Source organism: Schistosoma haematobium, chromosome 6 (genome assembly GCF_000699445.3).
Source record: "Schistosoma haematobium chromosome 6, whole genome shotgun sequence".
NCBI classification, from domain to species: Eukaryota; Metazoa; Platyhelminthes; class Trematoda; order Strigeidida; family Schistosomatidae; genus Schistosoma; species Schistosoma haematobium.
This window is the reverse complement of record NC_067201.1, coordinates 4088284-4102153: the sequence shown is the minus strand read 5'-3', so window position 1 is coordinate 4102153 and position 13870 is coordinate 4088284. Positions and strand designations below refer to the sequence as shown.

At 35.0% G+C, this 13870-nt stretch overlaps 1 protein-coding gene across 3 annotated transcripts in view; it reads left to right on the top strand.

Moving 5' to 3' along the window:
* The window catches only part of NDRG1_1 (Protein ndrg1), a 62782-nt gene that overhangs the window by 45008 nt on the left and 3904 nt on the right, over positions 1-13870 (top strand). For all 3 annotated transcript variants that reach the window (XM_051219425.1, XM_051219426.1, XM_051219424.1), the window contains 3 exons: positions 5979-6146; positions 10346-10636; positions 12983-13070. In XM_051219425.1, the coding sequence (XP_051065308.1) occupies positions 5979-6146; positions 10346-10636; positions 12983-13070 (547 nt within the window). The remainder of the gene's footprint in view (positions 1-5978; positions 6147-10345; positions 10637-12982; positions 13071-13870) is intronic.

The window sequence follows — 13870 nt, the reverse complement described above, 5'->3', positions numbered from 1 at the left end:
ATACCTAATCTTTGTATACAAAAGACATCTGTAATACTGATATGTATTCTCAGGTTAGAAGAAATTTTCTAGGACTATTGATTAGCAAACTTTATTTTTTTTACATCATTCATCCGTGTCTTTACTTTAATAAATAATGCAGTTTAGTTGCCAAGTACACTGTCTATATAAGTGGAGACCAACAATACTATGATAAAGCTATAGTATAGGAATACGCTTGAACGAGTCGCAATTTCAAAGCAGACTTTTTTGCCAGTGAGTTAGTCAGTTGTATGTAAAGCAGAACCCGACAAATATTTTCATTGGTTCAAATTACCACATTACATTAGCACAGCTAAGATGTCAGAGTTGTATAATTATTGAAAGTACCTAATAATGGTAGTAGAAAAGATTAGTCTTAGAAGATACGAATCGAGAAAATATGGATTTGTTGAATAAAATTAGAAGTAATTTTAAAATAACTAAAAAACGTAAGATCTAGGTAAAGACAATAAGTAAATGTATCTATGTTATGTCACTCAGCAAAAGACGTGTACTATTGGTTAAGATAATCTCACAGACCCCAACTACGTAATCTACACAACTCAGCACAATAGTCAATTACTTCTTAGGTCTTGAAATGGTGAAGATTTGTAGATCATCTGGATTGTTTTGGTGAATTTTTGTTCTCTGAGCTGAATGGTTTGGTCATGGAGCTTTCATCGTTATTCTGAACGACATTATCAGCACAAACTTCATGTAGAAGTAAACGTCAGCACTGACCAATCTAGATCGAGGTCTACAGGACAGGCTGTGAACTATATGTGGAGAAATCCGAACACTTCACTTCTACATGAAGTTTCCTAAATAAGTTTCTAAACTTAACGTCTTCTCAAACCAATTTATAATCTGTTTTTCAAACATAAATTAATGCAATTAAACCGAAAAAAGCAAAATATTTTAGTCAATTAAAAGAAAGAAACATTGAGCACACCCCTACTAAACAGTAGTAAAAACACGACAACAATGAATCAATGGAAGAGCTATTCGTATTTCTAAAAAGATACAATTTCGCGAATGATAATTAAACAAGAAAAAAAAAGCCAATCTAGGATTACAGTAAGTTTTAGATAGTGCGCATTTACAATAGATATTATTAATCAATTGATTCTTATCAAACTGGATTAACACTCCCTCTCGAAACGTTCATCAATTCCTCCATCATCAGTCATCTCTTTTGAATCATGTCCCAGATAATCGCTTCGATTTATGTCTTCAGCAGCATAACCGTTTCACATTCATCAGGTCCGTAGGCTATGTGTTTAATTATAGCATTCAGCTACCGAATCAGTACAACTATTTAGAGTTCTATTTACTTCTTCTGGCTTCGCGTAAAGCGTCTCGTCAATAATCATTTGCTCTCTTAAAATGACCAACAAAAGTTCTCTTGATGATGTAGTTCTTGACTTCACAGTTGTTTTCAACAGCTTGTTATTATTCAAAAGGAAATTACTGCACTTTGATGGTGAAACCAGCGGCAGTCGTAGATAAGGTGTCACCAATCGTCGAAGGTTTGATGAATTAAACAATGGAACAGTAGTGTGGTGTGTGCTAGTGATGTCGGCGGTTATAAGTAGTACATTTCAGTAATCTAAAGTGTAATGCCTAGCAGTGCAAGGTTAAGAAGATCGAAGAGAAGAGAACGAGGACAGAAAGTAATTAATGCATGGTTTTCAGATTTTGCTACGAGATTCTGTAATTTTGTATCCAAATACATTCGATTGTCCCCACTTGTGTTCTCGTTCACTACAGTAACAGTAGAATACAATATCCTTATTGATTGTTGTGAAGGCTAGGAAATGGTATTCAACATTATATGTTTGTCAGTTACGACCTTTATTACTTTCCCGTTGGTCATCAATGGAATATCATTTGTTTAGTGGTTGGGATTTTACGTAAACCACTGGATTAGGCAATAATTGAATTGTCAACTAGATTGTTATCGGTACTAGGATTCTCAAGAATTCTTTTGGTCTTATAGAGAACTGGAGGCAGTTTATCTGTATATGATTCATATAGTGTATACCAAGATGCCACGTCAATGTACACTCATAAAATATATAATTTATCATATTTTCCCACTCGCTTCTCGTTTAACTCATGCAAAGTTAATACATTAAGTCCAGTCAATAAATTTACACTTGGGTCTCTAACATTTAACCTCAGTACTGCTCACTCGGTAGTTCCAATATTAATATCAGTTGGTAAAGCATTGAGGGTAAAAAGTTATTTCGTCTTATTGTAGTGGACGCGACTCACAAGTATGTTTGTAAGTAGTAGCGGAACATGGAGTCAAAGTTTCTACAGTGATCAGAAAGAGTGAAGAGTTTCAGTACATCGGAAACACAGCGTAGATAGACCGCTTGAGGACCAGACGAGAAGACAGTTCAGATGACAGAACCCACCGACAGATAGAAATAGTAGACTTTTGGAGGCTCAGTCAGTCACAACGTAGAAATCCGTACGTACGTACATCAGTTCGAGTTGCCACACCACATTAGCACAGAGACGCAGTTGTCGATTCAAACCTCGTGATGGTAGAGGCGGTAAGAGTATAAACAGTAATCGGAAAGATTAGGGTTTGAAGATATTATTTATAGAGTATAATTCAGTAAAATAAATTTAGAAAGAGAAAAAAAGAGACAAGGATGAATCAGGAGATTAGAATTTGGGAGAATACAAAGAGTGAATGCACCTGCGCCATTGCAAACGATTTTAAGCCATATCATTCAAGGTCTCTAACCATCGGTTTCTATCATCTCGCGGTCCCTAACCAGGTAGTCTGCACCTACCAACACCGCTCAGTTCACATGTCACTGACTTCATGGATTTGTGTGATGTTTTGGTCTGGCCGCCCCTAGCTTTCTTCCAACCTACTCCTATACCTTTGAGCATCGCACGTCGTGGCAGTCGGTGGTTGGGCATACGTAACACATGTTCCAGCCATCACAACTGAGGAAGTTTCACTACGTCAATAATTGACTTGCCATCCTTAACTAGTACCCGTTTCCTAACAACTGCATTACGTACTCAGGATGTACGAGCAATACGATAATAATAATAATAATAATACGATTGAAGGCTATGTATTATCTAATTACTTTGTAACTTCTCGCAATAAATATACATTCTTCCCTCCTATTATCGTTGCTTTTTTGTCACTAGTTTAGAATTCTTCAGTAGTATTTGTTCACAATTTCATTGTTTCACTGCTCATTTAAAATTCATAGATATATTCTATTTGTCAACTGAAACATTTAGTGAATTTAACTATTGACATGATTAACCAGTAATGTTTATTCGTAAACATTAAATCTTCCGTCAATTCCCTCGTGAATATAAAGTTGATGTTGTTGTTATTGTTGTTTTCACTAGTTACTGAAATGTTTATGAAATAGTTGTGAATACCATGTTTATCTTGCATACACACAGATCATCATTGTATCAAGTTTACCTGGATTTGTTGAAATTATGCACTATTACATTCTTATGCATTGATTTATTCTAAAGAATAACACTTCAATGAAGTGAAGTGAAGTGAATAGATAAATCCATTGTAATAATATACTAATCACTTGAAAAGGTTTATTGAATCTTCTTCTTCTTCTTCTTCTTCTTCTTCTTCTTCTTCTTCTTCTTCTTGTATCACTGATGACAAAACTAACTCTTTGTCTTACTTTCTCAATACAATCGATAGACACATTAATAAAGTCAGTTTTCTTACATTATTATTATTATTATTATTATTATTATTATTATTATTATTATTATTATTGATTAGTTGATTTACCCTCTATAGTTGGTCATTTCAAAGTAAGAGAATAGAAGATCATAATTACCATAGTTTTACTAGTTACTTCATTCTTCTAGTCAGATGGCAATAATTTGATTTGTAGATAGATAAGATGTTACTTATAACAGTATTAAAGGGGTTGGTAAAAATGATTCATCTTTAATAAGAAAAGTATTTAGGAATATGTAGTTGATAAATTGTTAAACAATGAATAATGTATCATGTTTCTATCTACTTTAATTGGAAATCTTAAGATATCAGTTTATCTGGTAACTTAGGAATATGCACTTTTATCTAATGGATGGGGGGGGAAAGGTTCGAGCTCAATACCTTTAAGTTTTATGATATATATGTTGCCATTAAACCTATTAACTTGGCACCCCAAAAAGTCACATTTATGACTTTAATATCATTTTTAAGGAGTTCTATAGTATTTTAAAACAGACCTACATCATTGTTTTTCAATGATTGTGTTGATAAAACTGATCCATGATATAGAGGTTACAAAGTGGATGATTTCTGTGAACATATTGTGTTTATACTAATTGTCGATTAAACGAAATTTTAAGTAAAGTTATTGAATGTATTGAAGTTGTGATACATTCTGTATTTATTTATTTATTATTATTATTAAAACACATCAACATTGGTACAAGGAGGCACCAAATAGATATGCACCACATAAATCATTCGATTTGTGTGAGGGATGGGATACTGCCCTCGTGTTCAAACCGAAGCAGATGATTTTCCTAGGGGGAAAAACCCGGAGCCCTTGACCTAAAGTCTGATCCACAAGACAGTGGAGCAACGTCAGGAGATGCAGTCCGTCGGTGGTCGGTTACCAACAATAGGTTCATACGCCATTTGTTCCTTTAGTATCCTAGAGCTCATGTGAACCATTGGTTTTGAATCAGGGTTTTACAACTCCCACCAACCCGGTTAAAGCGCCGGACATCCTCTTTTCGTCCTCAATCTCGTAAACAATCGTATTGCTGAGAGAAGGCAGTGAGTAGAACTTTCCTGTCAGTGATTGTATGCACGTGACCATGTGAGAGCATTTCGAGAGGGAGAGCGGACTCTATTCACTCTCGGCCGTACCAGGGCATTTGTGGGCGAAAAATATGAAGCGCTTCACGATTTTGCATGTCATCCTCGCGCAGGGGACATGCTAATCATCTTTATATGATTTCAATTTTAGTATATGTACCGCCGAAGTAAGTACATTTTGAATGTAATCCTATTTAACATCACAAAGACTCATATGTGTTTCATTCATTATTTTTAAAAATGATAGTGTGATTTGCTTTTGTGGAAAGAAGGTTGTTGTATTCACCAAAATTGTAGTTGCATTTTACTAACATGTACCGACAATAAGATTGTGGTGTTCTATCGATCATATAGTTCAGTAAAGAACTGGTTCCCAGTGCCGATTATGCAATATTACAGTTATCTTTTTAACCTACATTCAGATTGTAATAACTGTTGAACATATTTTAAGTTTTTTTTAATAGTTAATATCCTTCACCCGTATCCAACAATTAAAGTCTTTTTTTGCCAGTCCAGCTTCTACATATACATCTTTCACCCATCATGTGTGGGGTTCATGAGTTCTAACATATTTGTCTATCGTTTTAGCAAAGGATAGTTTGGAAAAAAAATACGCCAATAAGTACAGTGTTTCTGTTTGACTTTTCTGATATTTAGTGTTGTAATAGTTTGTAATCAATCTATAATAGAGTGTGTTTATATGCAATTAGTAACCACGACCATACGACTCATGTAAACATAAAGTAATTAGCTTAGTTGTAGTATTTGTACAGTTGGAAAAAAAGGTATGTCAAACGTTTGGTTAAACCGCCCAAGGTATATATAATGATGAGCTCGATATCTTTTATATATATACTTATATCCGTTTACTCTTTGGACTTTGAATTTTGACTTAACCTTCCATAAATAACTTCGACTCTCTTTTTGAATTCTAAATCCTTATGTTTTATTGTTTTAAACAACTTTTTAATAACAGATACGATTTTCCGAAATACTAGTTACGTCATTTAAATTTCTTGTGATAATGTTTGCTACTTAATTTTATTACAGTAGTGTGAATATCTTATTCGCATTTTAAAAATTGTCAAATATCTTACAGCTTCGTTATCCGGATCAAGTATTGGGATTATTCCTTATCAATCCAAATGCATCAACTCATGGTTATTATCAATGGTTCCGTAATGTTTGGTCTGATTTACCTGCACTTGAACGTGGTGTACTAACTGATAATTTAATGAGTCAATTAGAAGCTCATTGGTTTGGATTTGTAAGATTTTATTTATAATGATTTTTTTCTTTATACTTACCATGATTAATTAACTAATTCCGTTCACGCTTTTACCATTGTTTTCTTTGTAATCACAAAGAATATTTGTAGTTTGGATAGTTTATTTTGGTAATATTGTGTTCTGTGAGCTCTATAGTGTAAACGTTAAACGTTCATCATTGTTTTGGTTTATATCGTCAGCGCCTAACTTTCATTGGAATTAGACGTTGATGATATTAACCTGGATGATAAATAAAGTATTACAATCTGATCGTATTGTTCACTGGACACAATACCATCAAACGTTATTCTCTCCAACTAGTCGAGTTGTTTTTCGTGTATTCCTTAATTTATTCTCATCTTTGTTTTCATCAATGTGTACTTTTATTGAAAAACTCTAATTCTAGATATGTGCATTGGTTAGAACTGTATAATATAATAATTTTTTCGTAGCAAAACTGATAACTTGAATAAACTATATGATAAATCGAAAAATAACTGTATCTAATGCGGTGTTCTATCCGCGTTTAGGTTAATCATGCCTTATACGGTGAAGCCGATCAACTTTTCAGGAAATGGTTTCTGCTCTGTAAGGTTCACAAACCTACTTTGTGAATGTGATCGCCTAGGGAGATCGACACTGCCGGGTCTTGGCGCGCTAGCGTCTCACCAACGGGCAAGTATACAGTACATGCATACCGGTGACACATAAGCTTTCGCCTATGTATCCTTTTGCATATCCATAGGTATGCTCACCCTGGGAGCAAACACATGTCACGTGCACACGGGTAACACAAAATGTTTCACTCATGAATCCCATAGCATACATATAGGTATATTCACACACTTTTGAGAGTAAATGATCATTGCTCCCTTCGAACGTATTTGCTGCTGACTGTTTCTTACGTATTACATGGATACCATTGATACAAAAACTTCCGCCCTTGTACTCCATGACATACACATAGGCATAAGCACTCTTTCAGAGGGGATTGGTGATCGTCTCTACCTAATATTTTCTACCGTTTCTTCTCATCTTGTGTTCGACATAGGGCAGACATTTTCCAGATTACGTTCCTTGTGCTAACGTACGCACGTACCCTTTGCATATGCCTACATACATAAACTACACAATCTGAGACTCAATGGAATTCATATACATAGGTATACACATCGGAAAACCCGCAATATTTTAGTTAGCCATAAATTAGACACCCAAATAATTCAGTTTACATCAGAGTATTAGGTTAGTCCGATCTCCGCCGACCACCCAAATTAAATATCAAGGCTTTTTTCACTAGCCAAAAGCGCCATGTGAAGGTTTTAAGTCGAGTTATTTACTAGTTTTAACTTCAATATGTCATATACAATAAATAATGAAAGGTCGGTAATACTACAGAGAAATAACAACCATTTTTATGCAAACCAAATGGTGAAAGGAAAGTCACTCATTATCTACGAAAGAAATTGCTTCAATTGCGAAAAACATTATATCAAACGAATGGGTTTTCCTCGGCATCTTTATTTGGACAAGCATCAACTAGCTGTCAAACACTATGATATATTCTCGCTTATATTAGTTCATGCAGACAAGTGTTGACAACCGTTCAGTTAAGGAAATATTAAAACTTCGAATAGAGAGAGAAAGTTTAGCACTCCAGTGAATCAACAATTAGTAGATATTTCACAGGTTGAAGTTATGAGTCGATTGAAGCTAGACCACCATGGAAAACCTGGAAGCACTGGGCAGTGAAGTTCAACCAGGTCTGTTGTGAGATAGTAACTCACTGAAGACAATGGTGTACAGTGGCGCAACTTCGTGGATTGGTTGAAGTTAGACATTACCACCGCTGGATGCCGGCTAGCTCAGTGGTCTAGTGGTTAAGTGCTCGCGCGCGGAGCCAGTAGGTCCTGGGTTCGAGCCCCGCGCGGTGCGGGATCGTGGGTGCGCACTACTGAGGAGTCCCGTACTAGGACGAAACTGCCGTCCAGTGCTTCCAGGTTTTCTATAGTGGTCTAGCTTCAATCGACTCATGATTTCAACCTGTGAAATTTCTATAACTCTCCACAAAACCCATTCTGATAATTAGTAGATATATCGAAATCAACTCAATTTACCGTCAACCAATTAGAAAACACATAAACAATATATGATCAATGATCAAGTTAATGGAGAAGGTGATCAAACTAAATATCCTGAGAATAATAGAATAAATATCAACAATAACGAAGTAAGATCAAGGTCAAATAGAACAAGTTCTTATTCATATTTGAATAAATTCTAATAGCTCACTTTTATATGCAGTTTATGCTGATATTGTTGTTGTTGTCCAGAATGAAAATGTAAAAAACAGCTTCATTAAAAAGAAAAAAAATGAATAAATGAACTTTTCAAAGAAAAATTTACAATAGGCAAAGGTCAATGGAAATATCATAATATAAGAACATATACTTCATTTGTTTCGGATGAATGTATACCATCGTTTATAGTTAACTTGTTAATTGATTTTGAGTGTGTGAATTCAAATGAAATGGGTTTTGTTTCGAATATATGTATCTTACCTACTCACTTATACCTGTTACCCCTTGTGGAGGAGCATAGGCCGCTTACCAGCATTCTCCATCTAACCCTGTCCTGGGCATTTTTTTCAAGTTGCTATTCATCCTTTCCATGTCTGCTTCCGATTCTCGATGTCATGCGTTCTTCGGCATTCCTCTTTTCCGCTTCCCTTCAGGATTCCAAGTTAGGGCTTGTCTCTGGATGCAGTTTGATGATTTCCGTAATGTATGTTCTATCCACTTCCAACGTCTTTTCCTAATATCCTCTTCAGTTGGAAGTTGGTTTGTCCTCTCCTACAGAAGGCTGTTGCTGATGGTATATGGACAATGGTTGTTGAGTATTTTATGTTGGCAAATATTTATAAATACTTGTACCTTCCTGATGATGGTTGTAGTAGGCGCGGATTGGCAAAGCAAGAGCAGCATATTTACAACTGAGGAACATCTGGAACTCAAAGTAACTGTCAACCAACATCAAGGTCAGGATTTTCAATACAAATGTCAACACAGTCCTAATGTATAGGGCGGAAACTTGGAGAACTATGAAAGCCATCATCCAGAAAATACAGGTGTTTATTAACAGTTGTCTACGCAAAATACTTCGGATCCGTTGGCCGGACATTATTAGCAACAACCTACTGTGGGAAAGAACAAACCAGATCCCAGCGGAGGAAGAAATTAGGAAGAAACGCTGGAAGTGGATAGAACACACATTGAGGAAAGCACCCAACTTTGTCACAAGACAAGCCCTCACATGGAATCCTCAAGGCCAAATGAGAAGATGAAGACCAAAGAACACATTACGCCGGGAAATGGAAATAGACATGAGAAAAATGAACAAGAATTGGATGGAATTAGAAAAGAAGGCTCAGGACAGAGTGGGTTGAAGAATGCTGGCTGGCGGCCTATGCTCCATTGGGAGTAACAGGCGAAAGTAAGTAAGTAAGTAAGTAAGTAAGCATTTGTTGATGTGTGTGTGACAGATTAGTTGGGTCATCTGCATAGTACAAATCGTTTATTTACATCCAAGCTGTTGATTGTATTCCGTGTTTCCCGTCAGATGTCGAGGTCTTCATAATTCAGTCAACCACGAGAAGAAGGAGGAAAGGGGGAGAGTAAGCAGACGAATCAAAATCATCTACCTAAGCTACAAATCTTCCCCATCATTATTTTCATAGCTTAAAGCATCTATTAACTCAAAATTAATTATTTTCTTATTGAAACCTCAGCGATTGTATTTTTTTCGTGTTCCTGGAGTTACAATAATTTTCAGTCATGTACTTTAAGACTGTATATTTATTTCACTGTAAATTGTATTTAGCTTGACAAATCATTGACTTACATAGTGTCTAAGATGCCATTTGGATAGTTAAGGTATATCATGAGAAGCTTAGTAAACATACTTCCACAGTGTCAGTAAGCTTTTTCTATCGATAGTTAAAGTAAGTAAACTATTATAACTGAAGAAATTCGTTCTAAAACTTCTTTGAATATATCGAAATGATTCAACAAGAAAACAAGATGGGGGGGGATGATATTAACATGAACCTAATAATCTGTTGTATTTTATTAAGAACAAAATGACTCTCAACTTTGATTACTGTAAAATAGCTTTACATTTTATTCATTTCATAATTCAGGGTTTAGTTGAAAATGCTGATGTAGCTAATTTTTATGAATCATTAACACGAAGTTTAAATCCAGCTAATTTAGCTGGTTATATACGTTCTTATGTGGATCGTACACCATTACCATTGGTTCGACCAATACTTGGTCCTCCAATGCCTGATGCTCAAACAAATCCAAATGAAGAACCAACAGTTATACTTACTGAAGTATGTTTAGTAACTGGTGATCGCGCTGTGGAATTGTCACGTGCCTTAGCTGATATGAATGGACGTATGGATCCGAAACGTACACAATTTATTATGGTAATTAAATTCATTTATTTTAATTCCATATATATTATTTGCTTTCATCAGTCTTGTTGGACAAAATATATTATAATCAATTTAATTTACTGGGAACTAGGAGGCTTTTACTTGATTTTATTCAGCTAGACAATACACCTAAGGTTGAGTAAATCTAAAGATTATCTTATCTCCGATTATTTAAATGCAAGAATAACAAATGGCTCTACAATAAGCAATAATCACCATAGATCTTAAACTACAGTGTTAACATCTGACGTTGAATGGCTGGATCAGTTGTCTAGAGGTTAAGCGTTCGTGAACGAGACCAAGGGTCCCGGGTTCAATCCCTCCCATTGAATAGGAGTCCTGTAATGGGAAGAAATGGCCATCCAGTGCTTTCAGGTTTGAAATGGTAGTGTATCTAAGATCAGTTCCTGGTTTCAACAGTGAAAAAGTAAAATATGTATCAACGAATAAGTTTGTTTACAATCACTAGTTTTAACCAACTATGGAGGATTATTTCTAGTTACTTATAAGTAGTATAGTTATAGCACACAAATTTCACATTGAATATAGTTAGAAATAGGCTTCGATTGACTGGATAGTATGTTTATCATTTTAAGAGTGAGAGGTAATTAGTGTTGAGTATTTTAAAACTGTTTAAAAGCTCCAATTGATTTCTAAGGTTTATTAGTGAGTTTTAGAGAATCAAATACTCTCGTTCATTGACTCGAAACTATTTTACTTCTCATTATGGCAATCAGAAAAATAATCACTGATCCTTATATTATTAACTTATGTGTGACCACTTTAGGGCTCCTCTAATTACTTATGACTTAAGTTATTCAAGGCATCTGGATCGACACACTATTATTAGTGAGGAAGAGGGAGCTTACGATTGATCACTTCACTTTAGATATTTCACATCCTGAACTGACCTTTGATACAACCACAGGGGAGGAAAATGGAAGTATTGGACAAATTTCTCATCCCAATTTAGGATTCCTTAGAGTGACTCATCTAAAACCCACCGATTTTTGAGCCCAGAACGTTCAGGTTCCATTTCTTATTAATTCATAATTATGAAGGATTATCATTGGAAGTATTTCATCGCGTCGACAATAATCACTCACGTTTGATAGAACCACTGATTGGATTATATTGATGTTATGTGTAAATTACTACTAAACGAAATTTTAATGAGTATGCCATATTTCACTGAACATATAACATTGAGTAAAGTGATCATTGTTATTACAAATAATTGTATTGTCAAACCAATTCTTTTTAATGTCACTGATGATAGTACTACTACTCTGACATTTATCATGATAGTTCCATTTCCTTATGTTTCATGTAATGGAACAGAACACGGATGGGGGATTACCAATTTATTATTTTATACAAATAACAAAATATCTTCGTAAAATATGAAAACTATACACTAAAATCTTCATTTGCAAATCTTCCATCAATTGCTCTTTACATTCTGTCTGATTCTTGCAATTCGTAATTCCTTTCTGTTGCCAGCCATTCAGCTTTTGATTGGTGTCACATACTACTTATGTCTGTCTACATAAGTAGCATACACCAGTTATAATATAATAAATTGGATTGATGCAGATATGTATACCAGATTTGTTATGACCTTGGATGTCTGGCTTTTCTATCACACGATTATCTACCAATCCGAATACGACTTATACGAATCTTCACACTAGGCCAACCAATGACGTTCAACCGGTGTGGGCAGTTTCCCGTCCTTATTGGTCCTATGTCCTCCGAGCCCTTCCACTTGAGTCCAGAACACAACACCAGCTTCCGTAATATGAATCGAATCAGAGCAGATCGTTTATTTCAGACATACTCGGTTTATATATCAATCAGACAGACCACAACGTACCATAAAATAGAAAATAACATGTGTACACAAATAAGCCAAAAAGTGGCTGTGAATGAGGGGGACAGTGAATAATAGACTGAGCATAGCTCAAGAGTCGTAAATCGTACAATAATAAATTATAGATCAAAATAAAGCTTATAATAAGAGGAATATAAATATACGTAATGTAATTGTTGAATAATTATACAATAAGAATATTTATAGAATATTAGTCCATTAGTAGTCCTCGGGAGTTACCTGTAATTTAATCTTCACTGGGTTATAACAAGATTCAATACTGCTTATAAATGATTGACTGAAATTTGAATAGTTCCAGTGTTTCGTCTAGCAAACTTGTCTAGACTTCTTCAGGATAATTCTCTACTCGGTGCCCAAATTTTATCGAACTATTCGTTCTAATATTGACGAATATTCGTATAAATGATATTATCGTTGTTTTCGTTTATGTGTCCTTCATTTAGATGCCTGATTGTACTGGTATGGTGATGGAAGAGAATCCTAGCAAATTAATCATGAACTTTTTACACTTCTTGCGTAGTATTGGACTTGGTAAGTTAATCATAGTTTGTTTGTTTTCCCTGTCTGTATTACAGTATAGTAAGAATAATGATAATAGTACTGATAAGATCATATGACATAGTTGTTCGTATTGGATTGATACATTTTTTCGATTGTGTAGTACTTTTCTCAATCAAATCTCGCTTTCCATAGTTTATTTCACTGGTATTATCTCCATATGACAACTTGTTGTTTTAAATGCCAACTCAGTAGTAGTGATCTACAGGGGTAATATTCTCGTCGTAAAACCTGAAAGTTCTCGGTTACATTTTTTTACTTTGTTTATTTACATAAGATCTGGTACAACTTGGTATTAAGGATTAGTAAACGCTATACACAATATTTCTATATGCACTGCCATACTACCTGGGCACTCAAACGGAAGTAGATGGTTTTCTTCAGAGGCCACTCCTCTAGCCTTTCATCTTTAGTTCTAATCCACAAGAAAGTAGAGGATTTTTTGAATATAATTGTCTCATAGTAGTCGATGAGTAAATAAAGACTCAAACATTGATTGTTCTTCCAAACCTGGATAGCCCATGCTCATTGTTGGTTTGTAATCAGAGCTTCCCAACTCCTTCCTTAAGTTAACCCTCCATATCTAATGACTCAGTTTAATCCCTAGAAGTTTACTTTTTCTTAATTTCGCTTTCGTAAACAACACCCCTACTGTGAGAACGGAATGAGTATAATTTCCTTGTCAGAGACTGTAAACGTATAATTGATTTGGATTTCAAATATGAGACTGAACTCTCTCCTACCCTCAACCCCAGCCCATTTGTCAGTTTGAT